General features: G+C 38.5%; 1 protein-coding gene across 4 annotated transcripts in view; it reads right to left on the bottom strand.

Annotated features, from left to right (window-relative positions):
* Window positions 1-25,515, bottom strand: part of LOC126380382 (dual specificity calcium/calmodulin-dependent 3',5'-cyclic nucleotide phosphodiesterase 1) — a 281,501-nt gene that overhangs the window by 85,863 nt on the left and 170,123 nt on the right. For 3 of the 4 annotated variants that reach the window (XM_050029798.1, XM_050029954.1, XM_050029877.1), the window contains exon 3: window positions 5,469-5,552. The exons of the other annotated variant lie outside the window; for it this stretch is intronic. In XM_050029798.1, the coding sequence (XP_049885755.1) occupies window positions 5,469-5,552 (84 nt within the window). The remainder of the gene's footprint in view (window positions 1-5,468; window positions 5,553-25,515) is intronic. 4 annotated transcript variants of the gene reach the window in all.

The raw sequence follows: 25,515 nt of genomic DNA, 5'->3' as shown, positions 1-25,515 counted from the left end.
CTCAGGCTTTTTAGTTTCTTTTTGCGTTTAGGATTAATCAAATCATCATCTTAACAGCACTATCCAGTTTTTCACAGGGCCCGCTTAACCTAACGATAAACTAACCTAAACAGAAGATTTGACAGGTCCGGTTTTTGACAGAAGCAACTGTCTGTCTGACCTTCCCGCGAAGGGAAAACTAGCCCAATACAGGTTAGCTCACATACCTCCGAAAATGCATTTCTCGGGAATGTGGGTTTCACAATGTTTTCCTTTACCGCTGAGCACGTGATAATCATTTATGATCCAAACATGAATTCGAAAACAAAAAGATAACATAAATAGGATAAATTATATAAAAATATATTTTCTTATCACGCAACAGAACATAGCATTGCACCTTTTCCCCAAAAGGGTAGACAGAGGATTACATAGCATATATACGTACAGTCATGAGCAATATCATGTACCCACTTTAGAACCCTGTCGCACTTTCATTGTTTGACATTAATGAGGCTTACGATTTAAATTGTCAAAACAGTTAATGTGACATGGTTGCAAAGTGTATACATATTAGTACTCGTGACCGTACACCCACTCCTTACCAACTTCGAATTCAGTACCTAGTTTAGATCCTTCAGATTTATTTAAATAATTTAATTTATAATAATTACAGAAATATTTTTTTAACTAAGACGATAACAGTAAATAAAGATAACTAAAAAAACCAATATAATATGTTAAATAATCAGAAAAATTGGTAACTTCGTCACATTCAATTAGACGCTTATGTTCTTTAGAGTCCTGGTTCAAACGACTCCATCATGTAAATCCTCCTCCTCCTTCATATAAAATGAATATGAAGTAAAATTAAAAAGAAAAACGCAGTATATTTTTTTCCATATGCAATAATAATAAAGTAAAATGGAAACATCAAAGTAAGTAAAGCCCTTATGTTTTCTCGTCTGTAAGTAAAATGTAAACTTAGTTTGTCTTTCGAACCTTGTCAAGCTCGCAAACGTTAGTATTTTTTTTTTATTTTTATTTATTTATCATAGATACAATTGCCTTCAAGCGAACCATTTTCATCCTATTTCTTTTTGTCCGGTCAAGTACCTAGTTAATGCCATTTGCGGGAAATCTACAATCATCACTAATTTAAGAGCCACGCAATTGTCGGTGAAGCATTCTCCATTCTTGTCTATCAAAGACCAATTCCTTCACCTCCTTATAAGACACGACGTTCGCCTTCTTTAATCTGTTCCATGTAAGCTCTTCTTGGTCTTCCCCTTCCTCTCTTCCCTTCTATGATGTGAAATCTACAATAAGTCACAGAAAAAAAAACTATTTTGTAGTGACATTACTGTAGATTTTCCGTAGATGGTATTCTCTACTTAATCGGACAAATACCCCTGAGGATTCTAGTTCTCACCAGGTAAGCCACAACACAACATTACAGGGTGGCTAAAAACGCCACATCGAAGCAACTCATCGAAAAAAGCAATATTGCTATTTGACATTTGTTTATATTAATGTCAAATAGCAATATTGCTTTTTAGTTGAGTTGCTTTTATGTGGCTTTTTTAACTCCTCTGGAATAAAACAGGTAGAATATTTAAGAACATAGACATGCAACATTGATTGATACCTGAAGGAAGGTTTTGATGGGATGATTTTGTTTTATTAGTCACTCTTGTGGGAATGTAATAGATGTTACGCCGGGTACCTAATCTGTTTATAAATGTATGAATACTCCGTTTCCGTTGACTTCGAGACTGGCAGACATGGTTGTACGATTAAGTTACGCTTTCCAATAAACTAAATAATCTAAAAAAAAAACTTTTGATATGAGCATCACTACATAGTATAAAACAAAGTCGCTTTTTCTGTCCCTATGTACGCTTAAATCTTTAAAACTACGCAACGGGTTTAGGGTCGATTAATTCTTTCAAATATTCTCTCAGACGACGCCCTGACCCGAGGTTCGCGCCCAACTGGGCACCCTCAGGCCTGTTGTCTTAAACGTTGTACCGGGTGAGAGCCTTCAGCGCTCCCCATTTGTCCGGCCAAGTAGTTAATGCACTCTGCGGCAAATCTACAATAAGTCACGTCAAAAAAAAACAACGGGTTTTGATGCAGTTTTTTTTTAATAGATAGAGTGATTCAAGAGAAAGGTTTATAATAACTTTCATTAAATAGTGGAGAAATACTGTTATTTTTGAGGTTTTTAATCTGATGTCGAAAATAATTTTATTTTTTCCTCAGCATTGCACCCGAGCGAAGCCGGGCGGATCGCTGGTACTGAATATTTCGAAAGAAAAAACTTTTTAAATCGTAATAAGTAAAGTATTTCTTTACCTACCTACTATAACATTGTTACATCTTGTCTTTCCCTTTCGTCTGTATCTCTAAACTTACCATCAACTGTTACTATACTTTCTAAAATTCTTAGAAGTGTTTCAAAGTATTTATCCGGTAGTAGGTAATTTAAACAAGGAAATAGACAGACAAACTAAACTGAACAGACTAATGATGATTGAAACTCTTTCAAGATCGTCTTTTACCAACTTTAAAATACAAACGCAGATGTTATATCTTCTGAGAATTCTATTAATTAAAGCTAACATAATATCTTTTTCCCGGTAACAGCGTTCTGAGATCGGTGTCTATATTTGTCTATTCGTGTCTAGGCTTTAGGACTGAAGAGAAAACGTTTTCTAAGCAATATTGCAATGGAAATGTACGTTTGAGAGGAAATAATGGATTAAAATATTTAATACTCATTTATACAATTGTTCCACGGCATGGGAGAGACTGAAAGATTGGAATGTATGTTGTTGGTAAGAAAAAAATATCTCTAGATACTAATATTATAAATGCGAAAGTATTTCTGTCTGTGTATCTGTTACTCTTTTACGCTACAATGACTAAAAAGATTTTGATTATTATTAATTATATGTCGTTAAAAGTCCATGGATTTTATGTTTTACTATCTCCACCATAATGCGGATTAAAAATATTTAAACTTTAAATGTAATCCAAATTGCGTCTGACTAATTAGATAAGTTTATTATCATAATTAAACATTTCAGATTATGTTAAAGGAAACTTTATAGTAGTAGTGAATAATTTGATACCTAGACATAATTACAGGGTGTTAGTGACATCTTACGAAAACTTTGAGGGATGATTGAGCCCATGATTCTAAGGAAACTTGATATCAACTCAGAATCATGGTCTGAATCATCCCTTTCAGTATTCGTTACGATGTCACTAACAGTCTTGAATATTTCATTCTAAATGGAGTCTTATAGAGTGTATTTTATCGTTTGTTACTTATACAGGGTGTTAGTGACATCGTAACGAAAACTTTGAGGGTTGATTGAGGCCATGATTCCGAGTGGATATCAAGTGGAATTTTCCATCGCAAAAGTATGGAACTGAAAATAATAAAAAAAAACACAAAAAATTTCATGAATATTCCGACTGAAAATTCCACTTGATGTCAACTCAGAATCATGGTCTGAACCATCCCCCTCAGTATTCATTACGGTGTCACTAACACCCATACCTATTTGTATGGCTACCGTATGTACTTATGCGAGGTGTAAGTGACATCGTAACGAATACTGAGGGGGGTGATCCAGCTGATTATTCTGAGTTAATATCAAGTGGAATTTTCCATCGCAAAAGTATAGAATTGAAAATAATTTAAAAATACTAAAAGAAAATCATGAATTTTGCGACGAAAAATTCCACTTGATATTAACTCAGAATCATGGTCTGAATCATCCCCCTGAGTATTCGTTACGATGTCACTAACACCCTGTATATTTTGTTCATTACAATGTAGTTTAAACTTTTTTGTTTTCTTTTCCATTTTTATTCAGAGCGGAGATTTTAAGTATGTACTAACCTGTTCCTAATAAAAATGTAATGAACATGATTCTTACGATACAGGCGTTGCCTAATGTAAGAATCATAGATATTGTCTCAGAAAGACGTAAACTAAGTAAAAATTTAAAACTTATACAAAAAATGTAATGCTGTAATAAAATTCACACGACAATTCATTCGACATCGTATCAACAGTGGCTGCAAGTTGTCTTTGATTACTTGTGGCTCTGCCCACCCCACTAGGGATTACGGGCGTGAGTTTATGTATGTGTGTATGTGTAACAAAATTGTACCTTTTTTAAATAAAATATTTTTACTATTATTATTATATACGTAGGTAAATTCTTAGTATGTTTATGAGTTGTTATGTACAACAGAGATATGTGATTAAACAGTGGTTAAAAGTTTAAAACAATATAATTATACATATACACAGAGAAAAACTGTGAAAAATGTGGATGGAACTACAAAAAAATATTATATATACAAAAACTGTGAAAATATCCCATCAAAATCTACCTGATATATGAAGCTGGAAGGTCATTGGATAGTTGTAAATAGTGGTGGTGATAACTTATGGTCACCATTGTTTTTTCTAATCACTTGTTTAGCGCCTCAACTTTTACACATCTCAAAATGATACAATAATAAGTAATATTCAATCTTAAAATTTTGGTAAACACAAAAACCGTTTAAGTGAGTGAAATGCTTGACGATTGACAGTTACTTAAGAATATTCAAAATTAAAAGCCTACTATACCGTGAGGTAGGCTAGTGCTGAGGCATCAAATCGTGGCTGACTTTGCAAACTGACGTACTTATTTGCAATTTTTTGCTAAAATAATTTGGCTAAATCATCCCGTGATCATGGCACTTGCAACAGTGTCGAAATATCGGGAGTCTCATATCTCTACTTTGCACGCGGTAAGTGTGTTTTTGGCTTATTGACTATAGCAAAAGGTGCTATCAGATTCGTCAAAAAATTCAGATACGTCAGTTAGTGACGTCAGCGACGAAATGTATGATGACCTTGAAAGGCATCACTAAAAGCAACTTTCTTTTTGTTGTAATAATGAATATCACTATAATTAATATAAATCATAATCAATGGCCTTCAAGATTCATCGAATGTGGAAGATACGAAGGATGTGATCAGATGCAAGGAGAAAGAGAAAGAGAGGAACGTGCACGAATTGACATGGCGATTATCACGATAACACAGTAACCATTGATATGTTTTGATGTCACTTTTTAAAGGAGAAATTGGTTTAGCAGGAGAATATTGGCATGCCCTTTGTAGACTTATTCTTGAAACGAATAAACTGTATCAGATATTATTAGGTAAGTAGTTAAATTTTCAATGAGAATATCCATATTTCAATCGTTATTTTTACATGACATAATATTTTATTAGTCATCATTAGTTGAATTACATAATAATTACAATTTGATCGTTCAAGTAGAGTGATAAGTTATTTACAAAAAAATAGTACTCATTTAGTACCTACTTGAAAAGAATGTAAAAATTAGTACCCAATTAGTACTTTCGGATGTATATCGTGATAATCGCGTGTGTCGTATAGCGTGCTTACTGGGAGGGGTGCCGTTGCGCGGCACGGGCGGCGGCGGCGGGCGCGGAGGCTCCTGCGACCCCGCGCCGCCCGGAGGACTCGCCACTGCAACATTAACCATCAACGTTATTGCGTGACATACTACGGTAGTCGCTGAAAAAAAATGCAAGTAAAGTAACATATTCGTATCCGTTGATGAACAGTCAGTGGGGATAGACATTTGGTGTTTGCTGTACTAAGGTAGGGTAGGCAACATTTTGAAATATCTAGATGACAGCAAAGTCTTGTAAGTAGAAATCTTAGATTCAAATTCAAATAATGTATTTCGGACAATTCACAAATTAAAATAAAATGTCATTTTTATTTGTAAAAACAAATAAAATTAATTAAATAATACACATTCCAATTAAATTAAATTTATAGGCAAATGTAGCGCCTGCCAGCGTACCGCAAACCCTCGCTTATGCGCTCCCATCTCGCTAAAAAAATAATGATTACTTATACTTAAAACTAATATTAAGTAAGCGCTGAACCTCTCAATCTATTTCAGTAGTTACCTAAGGCTTTGTTGGTCTATGAACGCAGCTACACAAAATCGTAAAACTGCATTGATTATTTCAAAGTGATAAACTTATTCAGTCTAAAGTGTAGGTTTTTAAAGCTTCCCCAAGCCAAATAAAACGCCGAGTCTGATGCGTAAAAAATCCACTTTTACGGCTTTATTTTCTTTTATCTTTTATTTAGAGGTTTTGTAACTTTAACTCCCGCTGTATAATTTTACAAGTCTCTTTTATATGGGGCATATATCTCTTCATAGTACTTACGTTTAAATGAAGTGGCCATAATAAGTTAATGCAAAGAAACGACATTTTCATCATATTTATAAAAGTGTTGAAAAGATCGTAAAATGTTATGTGTAATGTACTTTAGTGTTTATACGTAACAATATCAGGAAGAAGAGACAAGACAGATGAGAACACTCAATCTACATCTAAAAATCAAATCTTGTAAAGGTGCTTGTGGTCTGTCCTTTAGTGAGAATATTTTTTAGCTACTCATTCTGTCGTGTGACAGAGGTCAATGACTGACCTCAGCAACTAATATATTTTTTTTAAATATTTTATAGTTTCGATGTTCTTTATCTCCGTTTTCACCGGGTCCGTTTACCTATGTCGCTGGAATGCAAACCGTCTGACGTGTGCTGTCAATTTAATTCTGTCGGGTCATTAGCCAATGTATTTTTTTATAGGGTTGTTTTAGATTTGTGCTTAGAATTGACGTATGTTTCATAAATGTTATGCTTGTCGATTACCCGTCCCTTTGCTTTTCGGTGGAAAAGAAGATGACAGATAGAACTTAAAATAAAGATGGTGTCTACAGGAATTAGCACCATTATGTCCACCATTGTGTGGAGTATCACCACAAACGGCTCACCTTTTGTGCTGTCCTAAGTGCCCTAACACCTGCACTATTAAAGACCTTTACGAAGCCACTGACAATGCGGTAAGCGTGGCCAATTATTGGTCAGCAAAAATTTAGTATCGATCGCCATCGACTCGCAAAGAAGAAGGAGCACCATTATGTGTTTAAATAAAATACTTCTCTCTCTCTTTATTTAAGAGCTGCGCTCTTGTCGGTGGAGCAATCGCCATTACTCCATAGATAGGGCATGTAGAACGGTGGTTGCCCCAATCGCCTTCCGTTCCGCAGTACACCGACCAATTTCTCAATCGGTGATATTCTAGCTAGAGCCCTACCAGAATCCATTTCCTCGGCCTCCAACCAGTACTGATACCGCTGCTGCCCGGCATAAGGGGTGCGCTTTTGAAGTATCGGCGCCTACTCGCTACGTCACAACATCGTCGTAGAACCTAAGTAGCATTTCATAGGTTAGCCCGTCCCAGTGAGCTACCCACTACGTTCTGCTAATCCTATCGCTGTTTGGTCGGGGACTGCTTATTCTTATATTCGTAGCTAACCATCATATCTAATGGCCGTTCCACTATCCGCCACCTGTGGACCCCGTAGAAGGCCTACAGCTCAGCCTACTACAAAAAAATTCTTGCCACGGTTGTTTTTTGAGAAAGCGTTATTCACAGTGAAATATCGTAACGCACACGCACAGACGGTAAAACGAGCGTAAAATTGCCGTAACAACCGCCACATGTTTGTCGTGAATGAAAAATGGGAGCACTAAATCTTTACCACAGTAGACACAGGTACGTTCAATATAGCAACTAAAGTGATTTGCATAATATCTGTGAGCTCGATTCTAATATATAATAAAATATATAGAATAAAGAATAATGCTGCGTACAGAACGGCAAATCTTCGCCCCGCACCAATTCGTATCGGGCGCCAAGCTAGACTTACCTCACCCCCTCTAGATTTTACTTTAGTTTTTATTGTCTGTCTCACTCGTACGTAATTAAGAATCAGAGTTTTGTATGGATTGTGCGAGATCTGATATAATATGAAATATATCATATCATATATCTAAATATATAACTATATATATATATATATATATATAACTATATATATATATAAATATATATATATAACTTTGAATATAACTTTGAATCGTCTATTTTTACATAATAAAGTCTCTGGGTGGTAAGCTGTGTTACTGCTCGATAATATGTATTGTGGATACTTATACTGAGTTCTAACCTTAGCTGGGTAAAGCAATCCTACATTTGTATATGAATCTAACTAAATATATAAAAGGAGAAACTGACTGACTGACATATCAACGCATAGCCTAAACGGCTAAACGTAGGCACTTGAAATTTGGAAGGGACGTAGCTTAGGTACCGTAGAGGTGCACTAAGAAAGGAATTCCCGAAATTCCCACGGGAACGGGAATTAGCGGGAAAATCCTTTTGTATGAAAAATCTAAACCACTTAAGTTAGACGCTTGAAATTTGGCGTGCAAGTACATTAGTAAACTTAAAGCTTAGTTGCAACAGGATATTGCAAAATTCCCACGGGAACGGGAGTTAGCGGGAAAAAACATTTGTATGATAAAATCTAAACCGCGTAAGATACGAGTAGATGTTTTCAATCTAGTGTGCATGCAAACCTTAGTAAATATGAAGTTTACTTATGGCTGTATTTTGAAAAATGGGAGTTAACGGGAAAAAATGTTGTATGAAAAAATCTAAACTGCATAAGTTAGATGCTTGAAATTTGACATGCACTCCCACACACAAAGATCTCTCTTTTATAACTCGCCACGCAGACGAAGTCGCGGGCGAAAGCTAGTATAGAACAAAGAATAATGCTGCGTACAGAACGGTAACTCTCCGCCGCGCACCTATTCGTATCGGGCGCCAAGCTAGACTTACCTCACCCCCTCTAGATTTTACTTTAGTTTTTATTGTCTGTCTCACTCGTACGTACTTAAGAATCAGAGTTTTGTATGGATTGTGCGGGATCTGATATAATCTGAGATCGATCTCTATCCTGCCTTCCTTCCTCTATAATCTATGTCTCTTCAACTCATAACTTAAGTTGAAGACTATACTTTAATTGGCCTAGTTAAACCTTCGTCGCAAGATGAGCTATTTAACCACGCTTCATTGAGCTTTCTGTTAGACCAACGTGATAGGTGGCCTCATTAAACTCAACATATTATAATCATTTGCTGAGCGAACTCTTAGCGATAAAATACAGGACAATTGAAATTTCAACCTGTATGGGACATACCTAATAGTCTACCATTTATGGTCAGTCACATCTCTGGCGCGAGCAAGCCAGCGCGTCTCAGTGTTTGGATCTTGTAATTTAATATAATATCCTAAGTAATACAGTTCATTCAATTATTTGTGTGGGGTTTTATTATAATTACCAGCGCTCCCTACACAACCATAAAGCAAGTTTGAAGAATATAACGACGGTAAAAAGCAATCCTGCTGTAAACCACACCTTGGCCAAAATTTTTTTATTTTTGATTCGGAATCAGAAAAAAATTCTGCGTCGAATGGTCCTATTCCCATGGCTCTACGACCTCTAGAAATTTCTGTACAGCGTTGGGATTTTGCTTATTTTTCCAAAAAGACAACTGAATATTTGCTGTAAATAGCATTAAAAACAGCATTTTTCTGTGATATGTCTTTTACACCAATTTTGCTTTTGCAAATAATTTGATCTTTGTAGTTACAGCACTATTTAATAGTGAACAGTGCGGGTTACTGCATAATTGCATAACACATTTAAGTAACGTACTGTGTTTACTACATTTATTAGACAATAATCTGTTGATCGGCGTTGTTTACTACATTTTAAACAAGTATGATATTACAGACAATGACAACTTACGCCAATTTAAAAACATCGATATTTACTGGTCATGCGCATTTACCGCCATTATAATACGCGCTCGCGCGTATTTGACCACGGGTTACCGCGTCGCTCAGTTACTCCGCGACAGTCGGGAAGGAGTGACATATTTGCTGTAACTACATATGTTTCGCTACCAATATGGAGTCATTTTTATAATTAAGTATTTATTATTACTTATACGAGTGGGTCACGGGATTGTCCATTTGGAGTTGGTCTAATCCTTATTTCTGCCACTAGCGAGGTCTAGCCCACCGGGTGGTTACCCGTTGGAGGAGGCCCGGTGAGCGCACGTCAGCTTGTGGCGATGGTCGAGTCCGGTGTTGGAGCCGTCCGGCTGCTCCGTCATATTGCTCGGTCTGAAGAAGGTTTGGGGCGACGACTGTTAACTACCACTTGGAAACTTCACTCACCCTCGAAGGTGACCACAATACTAACTATTCAGCGAAGAGTAGTAGATGTGGACAGCCTCGTTCCAGTCGTTGGCAGTTCAATGGAGATGGTCAATACCGCCACTGAACTGGATTAGTAGTGAGGTCAAGCCTCTCACTATAATGGGCACCGGGTCTATCTTGCTTCGGATGGCGTCCAGGATATCGTAGAGTAGCTGGATAGTCTGCTCCAGCATCTCCAGCTTATTCATTGTAGGAAGTAATGTCTCCGCTTGGCCTTCTTCTCCTATGGAGGGACGGCGACTGCTGTTGTTGTTGCGGTTGGTGTTGGTCGTGGTGGTTCGGAATCCACAGCGGCAGACAGGGCAGATTTTGCCTTCTTGCGTGAGTGCTTCGACCTGTGCGGTTTATGCCCATCTGGACGGTTGCCGCTGCCATGTGCGAATTCTGGGCTGTCAGTTCGCTGGGATGCTTCGCGACGGTAGCTGCTGCTGTGGGTTTCGAGGCTCTTGCACTCGTTGATGGCGTAGTGCCCTCCATTCATGTTGCCAGCTCGCGCACCTTTACCGGGCAGGATGAGCTGTTAGCCGGGTGAAGTCCGCTGCAGTTACAACAGATAGCCGGTTCCTCACGGGGAGGCATGCAGTCTTTCGCCGCATGGCTCTTACCGCATCGCACGCAGGCTATGGGACGATGACAGTTGTGGCTGCTGTGCCGGAATTATTGGCAGTGGTGGCACTGTGGCGCTTGGGTCTTCTTTATGCTTTGACTTTTATACCGGGCATGCATAGGAGTTCGGAGGTTTCGTAGATCTTTTGGAACCCCAGTGTTTGCCGGATCTCCACGAAGAAGATGCAACCAGGCTTGCCTGTGCGGGCCTGGATGGGGCGGATATACTCCTGTTCGTAGCCTCGGTTCTTCAGCTCCTCCTCGGGTTTTGCGATGTCAGTATCCACCGGTAATTCGCGGGTCGCCAGTTTCAGCGAATGTTCCATCAGGGGAGTGTACGTGAACCAAAAGAGTCCAGTATCTTTCTCCAGGTTGGTGACGTAACGCTGGTAAAGCCTGAACTCCTCATCGGTTTTCGCCAGGAAGCGTATTCTTTTGCCGTATGGACGCGCGTTGGGAACATGGCCTAACTTATCCCACACCTGTCGGAAGTGGTGCGTCCAATTGGGCAGATGATCCACCACTGTGGACGGAACCTTCTTGCGTGGGCGGATCAGTGGTTGCAAACTCACCGGAGCGAGAGCGGGCGCAGGCGTGGGCGTCATGCGCAGGGATGGACATGGAGGGTCATGTGGGGGTGAGCCAGGGGTAGTGTAAACCGCCGCGTATGAGCGCGGTGGTGTTGTTTCCATGTCCAAAGAGGGCATGAACCGGAGATCGGTATAGGTTTTGGTGCGTTGACTACCGTTCTGGCGGTGTTGTTATCCTCTTATTCCCGACATGTTCTGCTCTAGAGAGTTGGGGTAGAGGCAGTGGAAAGGGGGATGGCCGAAGATCTCCGCCAGCGAAGTATGCGTCGTATTTGGTGTGCGGCGAGTTGCGGCTCGAGACAGCGGCTAGCAACATAGGGATGCGCGAGCGAACAAATGTGTGCGTTCGTTCCTTTGTCACGCTTGCCATTGGGGGAGCCTGCTTCGACCTTAACGGCCTAGGCGTGGCAGGACTATACCGGTACGAAGCCTAGCGGGCCGTCCGACAGAGCCCTAGCTACCACTCCCTTCCCGGTGAGACTCGCTGGTTTAGGAGCGGTAACGGTGGTATCGTTTGTCACCGCGCAAGAGGGTACTTTAAAATACACCTCCTACTTCACGCCTCAGGTCGCAGAGTGGGTAGCCGCAGAAAAAGGTTGGCTTCCGAATACCTTCAAAGCTTTAAGTACAGCAGCTAATCTGCCTAACTGGGCACCCTCAGGCCTGTTGTCTTATATTTTGTACCGGGTACGAGCCCTCAGTGCCCCCTATTTGTCTAGCCAAGTAAATAATGCCATTTGCGGCAAATCTACAGAAGTATTTTCTTTAATAGATACCTAAGTAGGAGTAGTGTATAATGTTTTTGATACAATTTACCTGTTAAATAGTATAGCACGCTACAGGTAGTATTTCCCGTGCTTTAAGCGGTCGGAGTACACTATAGTTGCTTAGGTGTATGCAAGATGTTAATTTTTAATTTCATAATTTAGCTATTTATTAGTGGGTTTATGTTCTTTAACATTTTAAAATGACTTCATATAAATGTAATTCCATACTTACATCATTTTAATTTTATTATCATTTCACAACTTCTGTTAGTTAAGACAATTAAGTGCACCAGCTAACACAGACTTATCACATTTACATCAAAATTGCTATATAGGAATAGTTATTATAAGTGAATTACAGCAATTTTGCGTATAAATAAAGTACTTGATTTTGAGTGGCCCATACATTTACCTGCTTCATTTACAGCAACTTTGTGTAACAGAAAAAAAAGTGCGATTGCTGTAACCCACACAAACATAGGCTTAAATTAACTTCTAGTAAGTTTTAGGTATTTGAAATGATAGATAATCAAAAAATACATTTTGGTTCTAAAAATCACATTTATAGGCGTAATAGTTTAGGAGATATGATTTTTTTTAAAATTTTTCAAAAGTTTTTGGGCTCTGGTGAACATTTTGCATTTTGTGGGTTACAGCAGGATTGCTTTTTACCGTCGATAAACTAAAATAATTCTTAGTGCACTCCACACGACCTGGCATTCGAGATAGACATAGTTATGAGTAAAGCTGAAAGCACACCAAAATTCTGTGATGCCAGAATTTCAAGTTTTATATTGAATTATAATCACTATTACAAAACAGATGAGGTTTATGTCTTGTTACACAATACAGTAACAATGCAAGATAGAGTTGCAACACAATCCTGTTTCGAAATTCAAAATTGCTGGTAAAACGAAGGCAACCCTGTTTGAAATATTCAACGTAGGTAAACCCCAACGTTATCCAATACGGAATATTGCGTTTAAAGCTGTTCTGCCGGGACGAAAACGATCCCTGGATAGAAACGTATGCATATGACAGTTTGATATATTCTAGTGCAAGAGATAGCAAAGATGTATGAAAAGAAGAACCCAGCGATGGGTTGGTTTCAGGTTTTCTAGATAGCAATATGAATAACCATATTACAGACTATATCGGAAAACGACTAAATATCGTTTCACCTAGAAGCGATTCGTGTCAAAATCCATTTGTTATACTTATGGTGAGCATACATATATGTATAATTATAGTCTAGTTAAAATTTTAAGTACTTAACTTGATGATAGATTCTTTAACAATTCTCAATATTACGATATTGAATAATATGATATTGAGAATTATTTATTATTTATATTGTTAAGTAGATTGACCAAATTAGAGATGTCCTTAGAAAAGGTTTAGCACGATGCGTGTACGAAACGATTGATGAATGTGGAGGAAGCAAGAGAAGTATGTAAGGATCTAAGCAAACTGAATTCCATAGTCTCAGTTTTCCCCAGTGGGAAATAATTCACTTTAAGTAATTACAAAGGTTATAAACTCTACCGACAATAAGAGATAGATCGATGAATAAAAAAATATTAAATAGTAAAGAATTAATATTTTTTATAACCTTTTGTTAAAAGGTATTTTTATGTTGCAATTGTCAACATAATTCGGCATAATAAGTAGCGCAAAGGCATCAACAATTTTTTGTTTGAAAACAAGGAATGAATGGAAAATACCAACATTCTTTATTCTACATCCAGTCATGTTCAACAGAGCCTATCTGTCACAATATATTCAAGTTAACCCTGTAGGTACAGACGCTGGAACGACACGAATAGTCGTAACTTACAATTTGCACAAACCGCGTTATTTACATCGATACTCAGCTTTTGTCTTGATCGTGGAAAAGTTTTTAAGAGAATAAATCACATAAAAAATACGTTTCTATAATCTGTGCAAATATTGCATACATAAATAACTCTTTGGCTATTGTACGACTAAATTTTGTGGCTACGTACATACATAAAAAGCACACGCCTGTTATGCCTAATCAGTGCAGTAATCAAAGACAATTCGCAGCCACTTTTGACACATTTTGTAGCTAAATGCATTTGAAAATGGGAATTTGACGTACTATCGTTATTTTCCTAGCGTTATACCGTTGTCACAGGGTTCGCTTACCTAACCTGAAGATTTGACAGGTCGGGTTTTTAGAGAAGCGACTTTTTTGACGTGACTTATTGTAGGTTTGTCGCAGATGGCATTAACTACTTGGCCTGTAAAACTGTTGCAGTAACTGCCAGTACTATTCAGAGGCGGACGACAGGAGTCCCAGTATGGCTTTGTAATAGACTACTCTGGGCGCCATCACACGTGCGTCAGACAGAGTACTGCGGGGCGGAAGGCAAGAGGGAAACCACTGCCCTCTTCATCTTCATCTAATCATGCTACACCGACAAGAGCGTGGCTCTTAAATTAGTGATGTGATGTGAAAATTGTTTATGTCATATTGTAAGTTATTGCTCTTCACTGCGAGCCTGTACTACAGTGTGTAATCAGCACTCTGTTACAGTGTGGAAACGCATTAATTTGTTGTCGCTTGCCATCCGTCACGTACGACACACAATGCCATCGGTTCATCTCTGTCAATGGAAATGTGATCTAACTTGAACTGAAAACATAATGTTTTTATCAGTTTCTGCATAGGCTGGGATAAAAAGAATAATGTTTAAAATTATCTCAAGCTTCACCGTCGCAGTAAAATTATTGTAATCGGTTTATGATCATAGCCCTAGGAATATGTCTAACCTCTCTTAGTTTCAAAGTCTCTTTCCCGGTCTGATAGAAGAGATTTCTACTAGAAATAAGCTGAACCGTTTGTCTGTCTTGTGATAGTCGAAGTATTATATCACGTTCTGTGTACAATAAACTGTTAAGTAAATAAGTAATATGGTCATGACACGGCTACAGTTCAGTAATATGATCATAAAACAAGATTGAATTTAGTGAAATGATTATAAAGCTACGTCGCCGTGGTTGTTAACCTATTCAAATCTGATCGAACGGATCTGAAAAAGGAAATGAAGATGTATATAAGACCGCCTATTGTACTCTTTCCATTTTTCTTTTGTTATGCATTTCTGTATTTCCTGTGTGTGCAATAAAGTATTTGTTATGTTATATTAGGATTACCTATCATATACAAGATTTAAGTTAAGCAATTAATCTGGGGGCACGGGAGTGCCCCCGTCAAGACGAACAAAGCGAAGCGCAAGGGCAGGGCAATACCTAGCTTTTCTCGAAAAGTTTCATCGATATTTTGAACCCTCATAACTCAAGTAAATTTTAGCCTATCAGATAACCATAAGCAAGTGAAGAAAGCGCATTATCACCGCACTCTTTTGTTATTGGATTGGTTTGATTGCAGTCGGTTTGCAGTTTCAATGCAGTTATTTATATCTTTAGTTACAGATCAAAACTTTTTATTACACGCTTGTATATTACTAGTACGTCCTCGCGTCATTGTGCTATCATACAACAGAGCGTATTAATTGCTTGTCGACAGCAATTTGTCACAGACAATGGCGGAGAGTTCGGTGAAATGCTGTTACTAACGATGATATTTATAATGTACCTACAATACTTCACTGTGGTGTAAATGAAGATAGGCTTAATATCTGTCTTCTTCAAAGTTCAAGGGCTCATCATCAGCCCATTAACGTCCCCACTGCTGGGGCACCGGCCTTCCCTATGGATGGATAGAGAGATCGGGCCTTAAACCGTCACGCCCCCTTTAGGCAGTGCGGATTGATGGTTATTAACGACTGCTAATGCAGCCGGGACCAACGGCTTAACGTGCCTTCCGAAGCACGGAGGAGCTCGAGATGAAAAATTTTTTTTGTGGTGAAAAATTACTAACTCCATATTAATACCTATATAATAAAGAGAAAGAAAACACAAACTTCATAATCCCCCTAGCATTATCCTGTTGCCTAACCTGAACATTCGACAGGTCCGGTTTTTTCAGAAGCTGCCTGTCTGACCTTCCAACCCGCGAAGGGAAAACCAGCCCAATACAGGTTAGGTCACATACCTCCGAAAATGCATTTCACGGGAATGTGGATTTCCTCATGATGTTTTCATTAACTGCTGAGCACGTGATAATCATTTATCTATCCAAACATAAATTTGAAAAAAATCGACAATCATTGGTTTAGGCCTGTGCTGGAGACGAAAGCTGGCTACCACGGGTCACAAACACAAACCTAAATAATTTAAAAAACCTTAATCATCGCCCCCGTTCCGATCCGGAGCTCCCGGGTTCGAATCCCGTTGGGGTCATATCACAAAAATCACTTTGTGATTCCTAGTTTGGTTAGGACTTTAGAGGCTGATCACCTGATTGTCCAAAAAGTAAGATGATCCGTGCTTCGGAAGGCACGTTAAGCCGTTGGTCCCGATTTCTACTTACTGGTGTAAGTAAGTAGTCGTTACATGAGCGATGTCAGGGGCCTTTGGCGGTTGCTATGCGCCATATAAAGAACAAAAATAGGCAATGGGGCTTGCCAGATCTGACACCAACATCCAAGAATCACCCTCACCTCTTATTCCTTGCAAAGGTTAATCTACCTATTCAATTTGTTTTTTAGACCAAGAAAATTTAAAAGCAAGGCTTAGATAAAACCTTTTCGTATAGCAAAATATATTAAGTGCTTAATCTATTTTCGAAGCACTTGTCGTATCTTGAACCCTTTTACATCACTTAACCTTTTGTCTGCCATGTAGTCCCCGTCATAAGTAAATATATTGGTCTTTTAATAATAATATTTGTTGTATTTTTAGTGCGTGCTTCTATGCTGAATAGGGAAAGAATAAAAAAAACATAGAACACGTTTTTATAAAAGGAATGCGTCTTGTAGATAATTGGGCGGGCTCGAAATTCGGCGAATTGAACTGAAGTACCTAAACAATTACTCACAGATATTAAAAAAAAAAACAATAATAAAAAATAATATTTCTTTAAAAATATAATGTTTATATTTTCGTAATTGGAATCCTCTTTTAGAAGACTCATGACCCCTTTTTTTAAAAAAATATGTTTCGATATTTTTTTCACGTAGCAAGACCTATTTGCTTACGTATATTAAAAATAAATGAAAATATAAACTCATATTTGTATTCCCAATTGGGCTAGTCAGAGGTACATCAATTGCAAAATGAACTGTAATTAATTATAAAATGGGACATGGTATTTGATTCTTTGTATTTTTAATAACCATTTAAATTGAGTGTATGTTTTTAATCATACTAAAAGCAGCGTATATTCCAATTGCAATTCCATGAATTTTTAAAATAATTCATTTTTATTACACCTGTGAGTGTGCGTTATTTTAAAAAATAATTAAATTGTAGATCATGAAAAATAAATAGCTCATACGTCCCACTACGGGCAGAGGCCTCCACTCAAACAACTGTAGGACGTATGAGCATACTCCACCACGCTGCTCCACTGCGGGTTAGTATAGTGAATCATAAAATAATATTACATTTAATAAGCTTCTATAAAAGGTATATTTTTCTGAGGTTTAAAATAGCTTACTAACAAAAACGGTCTATCTAATCAAGTCAAAAAAAATGTAATAAAAAAAAAGTTTATTGAGGTAAAACCTACGACACACATACGTAATACATATTTTAGTTGGAAAACAAAAAGGGTATAAGTATGGGTGCCGCAACTCACCAAAAAAGGCCAGAGTTCAGTGAAAATTTACCCAGAGGGCAACACTGATTTTCAACCCACGCCGAAAAAATTACAAATGTAAAATGTGTGTGTGTAATGTCTATTCGACTCGAGGTTGTTGTAGCACCGTCGTAGTCTAGCCATGTCTTACCGTAGTCGGGCTACGCCTGTAGCACCGTTACGATGTTACCAGACCAACCGATCGAACGTCGATCGATTGATCTGGCAACTTTAATTGATCGACAGATACTGTTCGACTATTTTCGACTGACGTTCGACTACTGTTCGATTGGTATCGATCGATTGCCGGTCGATGTTATTGGTCGACGTTGATCGATTAACTTCGGCTATATTTCATCAGTTTCTTTCAAAATGTATTCACAAGAGGACGCGTTGTTGTTGGCCAGTACGATGTTGCTCATACTATTATTACGGAGACGCAAACGTAAAAGACACTGAATGCGACCGTTTTTGAAAGCCAATATCGCTTTTTATTATTATTTGTATGTCCTTTTCATATCTCGGGCCTATGGAAGCCCGGACTTTTGAAATGCGTGGGTGGGGCCGAAACCAACACGTAGAGGCCCCTTAAGACAATTTAATCTAAATGTTGTGTGACACCAACTGGCGATTATCCTTTTCGTATAGGACTATTGCAGATTCTGGGAACAAAGGAAACTGGGCTATTGGGTTGGGGGTTTGTGGACCGGGATACTAGAGCTATGGGGGACTATGGCGCCTGTTCGACCCATGTTGGTTATTATTATTATTTTGCGCGTCACGAGACAACCAGTATTCACGGTTTTCACAAAACTGAACACATAAACACAAGCGGGGCGCGGGGGGACAGCTTGATCGACGTCAACTATTCCATTCTACCATCGATCGACGATCCATCGACTGATCTGGTAACACCCTTACAGTGTACTAAATCGAAACACGTCTTGATAGTAGTAATTTATCATTGTAGTGATTTGACTCAGTATCTCTGGAGTGAATGTAAAATATAGACTCACCCAACTAGGTAGGAAAATATATATTTTTTTATTAATGTAGAATATATAAAATAACCCTTTTTATGTCAAATAGATAGAGGAAGATTCTAAATTAGAACTGAAGAAAGCAAGAATCTTGTTCAACAAAATTCAGCATAATTTCAGTTTTAGTATCTAAGCCTTAGTTTTTTACTTACAAAGGTTGAACAAGCATAAAATGTTTGATGTTTACCTGGAACAAAAAAAAAACAATATTCATTAAATATTAGCAGAAGGTGTGAAATGGCTTTTAATTGAGTTGTTACACTAATAATATTATAAACGTGAAAGTACGATGACAAGAACTTGTGCAGATTATAGTTTCATTTGCACGGCTAAACGGCAGAACGGATTTGGATGAAATTTGGTATGCAGATAGGTCAGGTACTGGATTGGCATAGGTTTCTTTTTAGAGGCGAACTTACTGCAATTTTCAGGGACCAACTTCGCGATAAAACTGAAGTCAACGCAGACGAAATTGCGGCAGGAAACCTAGTGTATTTTGTAATTAATTTTTCATTCGCTTCATTTCCCCGCACCCTGTTATTAGGTGCATACTTAGCGTGTTAGTCTATGGTCCCAGTAGCCTGTCTGTCACTTTGTACGTGTTTTAATAAATAGTTGTTTATTTTATGGTCACTTAATTTGATTGCTATGAGAACAATAGCATAAATAAATAATGGGTAAATTAAGTAAATTAACAAACGTAGTAGTCGTAAGTTCTTAATTTAAAAATGGTGGAGTATATGACTTAATGTTTGGGAGATGGAATGATATTCTGTCACTATATTGGGGTTTAACAAAATATATTTTTTTTATTGAATATCTATAAAAATGAAATATAAACATATATTATAATTTATATGAATGAGAGGAAGGCAAAGACCAAGAAGAGCTTATACGAAACAAATTAAATGTGTTCATCTAGTTATTAAATAACTTGTACCCTCATTGATTTAAAAGATGTGTTGCTGTTGCAGTTTCTTGTAATTTGTTCTTCTCAGCCATAACACCTTGAAATGACGTAAATTTAAAAATGTAACATTGACGTTCAACAAGCTTATCATGATAATTACGTTTAATAAATGATTCTGATTTCTGAGGAGGCGAACGTCGTGTCTTATAAAAAGGCTTTTAATAGACAAGAATGGAGAATGCTACACCGACAAGAGCGTGGCGTGGCTCTTAAATTAATATCAGCCCGCTGAGCACAACAAACGCACTTGCGGGTTTCGTCCAGTATATGCAGTGAATGCTTTCTAAACTTCGAACGGATATTGGTTGAAGTCATATGTCGAGGATATGTCGCGCCACGGGGGACAGGAGTAGCTTCGGATTATCTTATTGACGATACGTGGCTGTGCCCACTGCGTTAGGGATTAAGAGCTCGAATTTATGTGTGTATCTATGTCTAAATGAATCAGAGATAATTATATATAGAACCACATTTAAATGGCTTGTTATATCTTGAAAGAGAGTAGTCAAAATAAACAATTTACTTGGGTGATTAATCTCTGTAGAAAAACAAATGGAACTCCGTGAAGATTTTAATTTAACCATCGCCCCTGATTAGCAGTCGACCAGAAATGATAAAGGTAATCCTGCACTCAACATTTCATTTTTACCTCCATTTTGTAAAAAGCCTCAACTGACGGAATTAAACGGAGAAAGGGTAATTTTAAAAATAAATATTTTAATCTTTCTATAGGAGTCTCTAACAGCCTCTGTGGTATAGTGGTTAGAGCGTTAGGCTCACGATCTGGAGGTCCGGGTTCGATTCCCGATGGGGACATTGTCGAAATCACTTTGTGAGACTGTCCTTTGTTTGGTAAGGACTTTTCAGGCTTGAATCACCTGATTGTCCGAAAAAGTAAGATGATTCCGTGTTTCGGAGGGCACGTCAAGCCGTTGGTCCCGGCTATTAGCCGTAAATACACCTCCACCAACCCGCAGTGGAGCAGCGTGGTGGAGTATGCTCCATACCCCCTCCGGTTGATTAAGGGGAGGCCTGTGCCCAGCAGTGGGACGTATATAGGCAGTTTATGTATAGGGGTCTTGATGTACGTTTTTGCAGTGTATATTTTAAGTGTTAGGTATTTGATTTGGCTCAATGAATAACAATCACTTCTTCCTCTAATCCTTTTATCCCATGTTGAGATGTAGGGTTCGATTAACAGATTTCCACTCCTCGCGATCTTTTGCAGGAACTGTAGCTTGCTCCCATGACATGGCGAGGGTCATAAGCCATGCATGTCGAATAACAATAATTTAAAAAAAATGTCAGTAAGTGATCAAAGTGGAATTATTTAAGGTTTATGAAAAGTATGATCAATGTAGTAGTAGTAGGAGTAGGAGCTCGGTGGCGCAGCGGTTAACGCGCTTGGTCTGCGATTGTTGAAGTTAAGCAACTTTCGCAAAGGCCGGTCATAGGATGGGTGACCACAAAAAAAAAGTTTTCATCTCGAGCTCCTCCGTGCTTCGGAAGGCACGCTAAGCCGTTGGTCCCGGCTGCATTAGCAGTCGTTAATAACCATCAATCCGCACTGGGCCCGCGTGATGGTTTAAGGCCCGATCTCCCTATCCATCCATAGGGAAGGCCCGTGCCCCAGCAGTGGGGACGTTAATGGGCTGATGATGATGATGATGATCAATGTATGTAATGTGCTCCTCCATCGAGATTTTCGTATTGGACTTTTAATCTTAAACTTTCTTTTGTGAGCCGTGGTACCCCAGTTGAGAGAACGCTTGCTTCTCACTTTGAGGTCGCAGGTTCAATCCAGCACAGACCTAAACCAATGATTGTCGAATTTGTTTTCAAATTCATGTTTGGTTCATAAAAGACTATCACGTGCTCAGCGGTGAAGGAAAACATCGAGGGAAACCCACATTCCTAAGAAATGCATTTTTGACCTAACCTATATTAGGCTGGATTTCCCTTCGCGGGTTGAAAGGCCAGACAGTCAGTCACTTTTGTAAAAAACCGGACCTGTCAAATGTTTAGGTTAGGTAAGCTGACCCCGTAAAAAAACAGAATAATGCTATGAGGATGATGACTTTTAACGTTTGGCTTTTGTTGAAAGAATGCAATCATAATTATTCTGTAAAAGTATTAAAAAACTCACAAAATTGAAATTACTGTGAACAAGCACGCGAGATCTTGACTGTTGTTTTTTTATTGCGTATACTAAGCAGGAAGTAAACAGTAATATCCGTCTATCTGTAGCGTCAAATCCTTCTGTTTATTAGGTATGTATCTAAGTGGAATTGAAAACAAAAAAGATCATGAGCTTTATCATCATCACCGGTTTACGAGCCACGCTCTTGTCGGTGTAGCATTCTCTTGACTATAAAATGCCAATTCTTTGCCTTCCTTATAAGACACGACGTTCGTCTTCTCTTTATCAGCGACAGAAGATGTAGAAAAACATGATACTACGATGAAAACCAGGATGTTTTAAAGAATGACCTGCGGTCAAGTTTTCTGCATGAAGAATTTGATGAGAGTGGAAGAAGTGAAGGCGAGTCAGAATCGTAGGAAGTGGAATTTCCTGGTTTCTACCTACCCCAACGGGAAATAGGCGTGATCTTATATGTGTGTAAAATTGATAAGAGTTCACTCGCTTACAACTTTAAGCTTTCCAAAGTGATCCCCAGAGCGTCAGTGTTGACTTTATCCAAGTCTTGGGAAGATTTATTCCTATAAGATTTATAGCATGGCAATAAATACGGTTAGAGCGTCATGAAAGGATTTTTATTAAGGACATGAACATTATGTGCGTGTGAGAATTAATGTCTTCTATCGCAAAGCTATGCAAAGGAAGATTCAGTGTATTTGGAATATGTTAAATCGCGACTTTATAGGTTTTTTAATTAGACATAAAAGAGTACAGACACCTACGTAGGTAATGTAAGACAGAACAGAATTAATTGGCGTAACCTCGACTGGTACATCACTATGATCAAGAACGTCACAACACTAGCTTCTATACTTTGACAGATCTAACTTGTACAGCGGATTGAAGCAGGCAAGCAGTAAAACGTTACATTTATTGAAATATAATTACTAATAGTACTGAGAGTGATGTGGCGGACCCAACTAGTTGATCAGCTAGTTCCGCCCATAGCCAACAGATGGCGCGCAAAACATTGCAGTCCTGAAACGCGCTATCGAAGTTTACACAGCGTGACGCATATATACAACTTCCAACATAACATAGTTGGATCCCTAGTCTTACTATCAACTTGTGGCTAGCGGCGTACTATGCACTGTTCGGTACCTCGAAACACCATTTTGCTCTACATCATCATCATCAGCCCATTAACGTCCCCACTGCTGGGGCACGAGCCTTCCCTACGGATGGATTGGGAGATCGGGCCTTAAACCATCACGCGGGCGGCGGGCCTAGTGCGGATTGATGGTTATTAACGACTGCTAATGCAGCCGAGACCAACGGTTTAAGGCGCCTTCCGAAGCACGGAGGAGCTCGAGATGAAAACTTTTTTTTTGTGGTCACCCATCCTATGACCGGCCTTTGCGAAAGTTGCTTAACTTCAACAATCGCAGACCGAGCGCGTTTACCGCTGCGCCACCGAGCTCCTCATTTTGCTCTACAGTACATCTCAAATTATAACGCTTTTAAATAAGATTAACAAACATTCTCGTCGTACAACATAAATGAATAAGAGTATGGAAAATATGATATGAAAATTCTATTCATTCCCAGGCTTACTCGTGTGCAGTTTAAATAAATAGAGTTATAAAAACACGAAACATTCCTCACGTTTACAGAGAAAGAAAAATACGAGTAATTATAAACGAGCTCAGTACTGTAGACGAAGAGAAAATCGTAGACTTTTATTTATTTATTTACTTAAGGTGACCAGGACATCGTCATTAACTTCAAGGAGAAATAAGAAACAAATAGCTAATAATGCCGTTTCTTCGTTGCTTATTATCCTCACAACGTTATCTCCCTAGCGTTACCCCATTTTTCATAGAGTCCGCTTACCTAACCTGAAGTTTAGACGGGTCCTACTTACAGAAGCGACTGCCTGTCTGACCTTCCAACCTGTGGAGGAAAAACCAGGCCAATACAAGTGCGAAAACACGTTTCACGGGTACGTGTGTTTCCTCACGATGTTTTTCTTCACTGCACGACAATCATTTACGATCCAAATATGAATTCGAAAACTTCAAAATCTTGGGTTTTTGCCTGTGCTGGATTTGAACCTGCGACATTACAATGAGAGTCGAATGTTGTTCCAACTGGGCTGCAATGCTTACAATGTTAGGTATCCTTACAAATCTTATTCCGTTAAATACCTACAATGCAATAAAATCCTCAGGAACATGAGCCCTTAAAACTGACTCTATTATTCGGAATGGAGCAGTGCTAACATGCTAACAACTTGTGCTCGCCTCTTAATAGGCGGCTTAACAACAAACTAATGTTGCCAGTTGCTCCGTGCACTAGCACTAACTGATTCTGTGAATATTATATACTAGTTTCCTGTTATATAAGGCGCTAATAGCGATTGCATCGGCTACAATTTGCATCAATAAGTCTTTTCTCGATTATCACGTGATCAGCGGTGACGAAAAACATCGTGAGGAAACACATATAAAAGAAATGTGTTTTTGGAGGTATGTGGCCTAACTTGTATCGCTGGGGAGATGACGATGGTGATAGGTTGTCGGAAAACAGTTACGAGTAGAACATTATAAAATTGGAAAGACTTACTTACTACCTACTTATTATGGCCGATATGGTTTTTCACAGGGTCCGCTTACCTAACCTGAAGATTTGACAGGTCCGGTTTTTTACAGAAGCGACTGCCTATCTGACCGAACCCGCGAAATGAAAACCAGTCCAATACAGGATAGGTTACATACTTGCGAAAATGCATATCTCGGGAATGATGGTTTTCTCACGATATTTTCCTTCGTCGCCATAACTCATAATGTATGAATGCCTTTCTATTCGTCTAGCAGAAAAAAATAAATTAATATCTATCTTGGACTCTCCTATTTCCCTTTTGTTTTGTAATTTTGTATTTCCTGCGTGTGCAGTAAAGTATTTTTAAACCCGTGACGCAAAAACGACGGAGTGTTATAAGTTTGAGGTGTGTGTGTGTTTTTTTTTTTTTTTTTTTTTTGACGTGACTTATTGTAGATTTGCCGCAGATGGCATTAACTACTTGGCCGGACAAATGGGGAGCGCTGAAGGCTCTCACCCGGTACAACGTTTAAGACAACAGGCCTGAGGGTGCCCAGTTGGGCGCGAACCTCGGCTCACTGTGTGTGTGTGTGTAAATGTGTATGTGTCTGTCTGTGGCATCGTAGCTCCCAAACGGATGATCCGATTTTAATGCGGTTTTTTGTTTGAAAAGTATATCAGTCGAGAGTGTTCTTAGCTATGTTTGGTGGAAATAGGTTCAGGTCTTCAAGGTCATTAGGTGGTTCGTAAAGTGTGATAGGAATGTTACACGCTCAGTTTGCTTGCAAGTTATTTTTTGCTTTTTATAGGGTTTAGCATTTTTAACC

The sequence above is a fragment of the Pectinophora gossypiella genome, chromosome 1 (assembly GCF_024362695.1).
Source record: "Pectinophora gossypiella chromosome 1, ilPecGoss1.1, whole genome shotgun sequence".
Lineage (NCBI taxonomy): Eukaryota > Metazoa > Arthropoda > Insecta > Lepidoptera > Gelechiidae > Pectinophora > Pectinophora gossypiella.
This window is presented reverse-complemented; position numbering and strand designations above follow the sequence as displayed.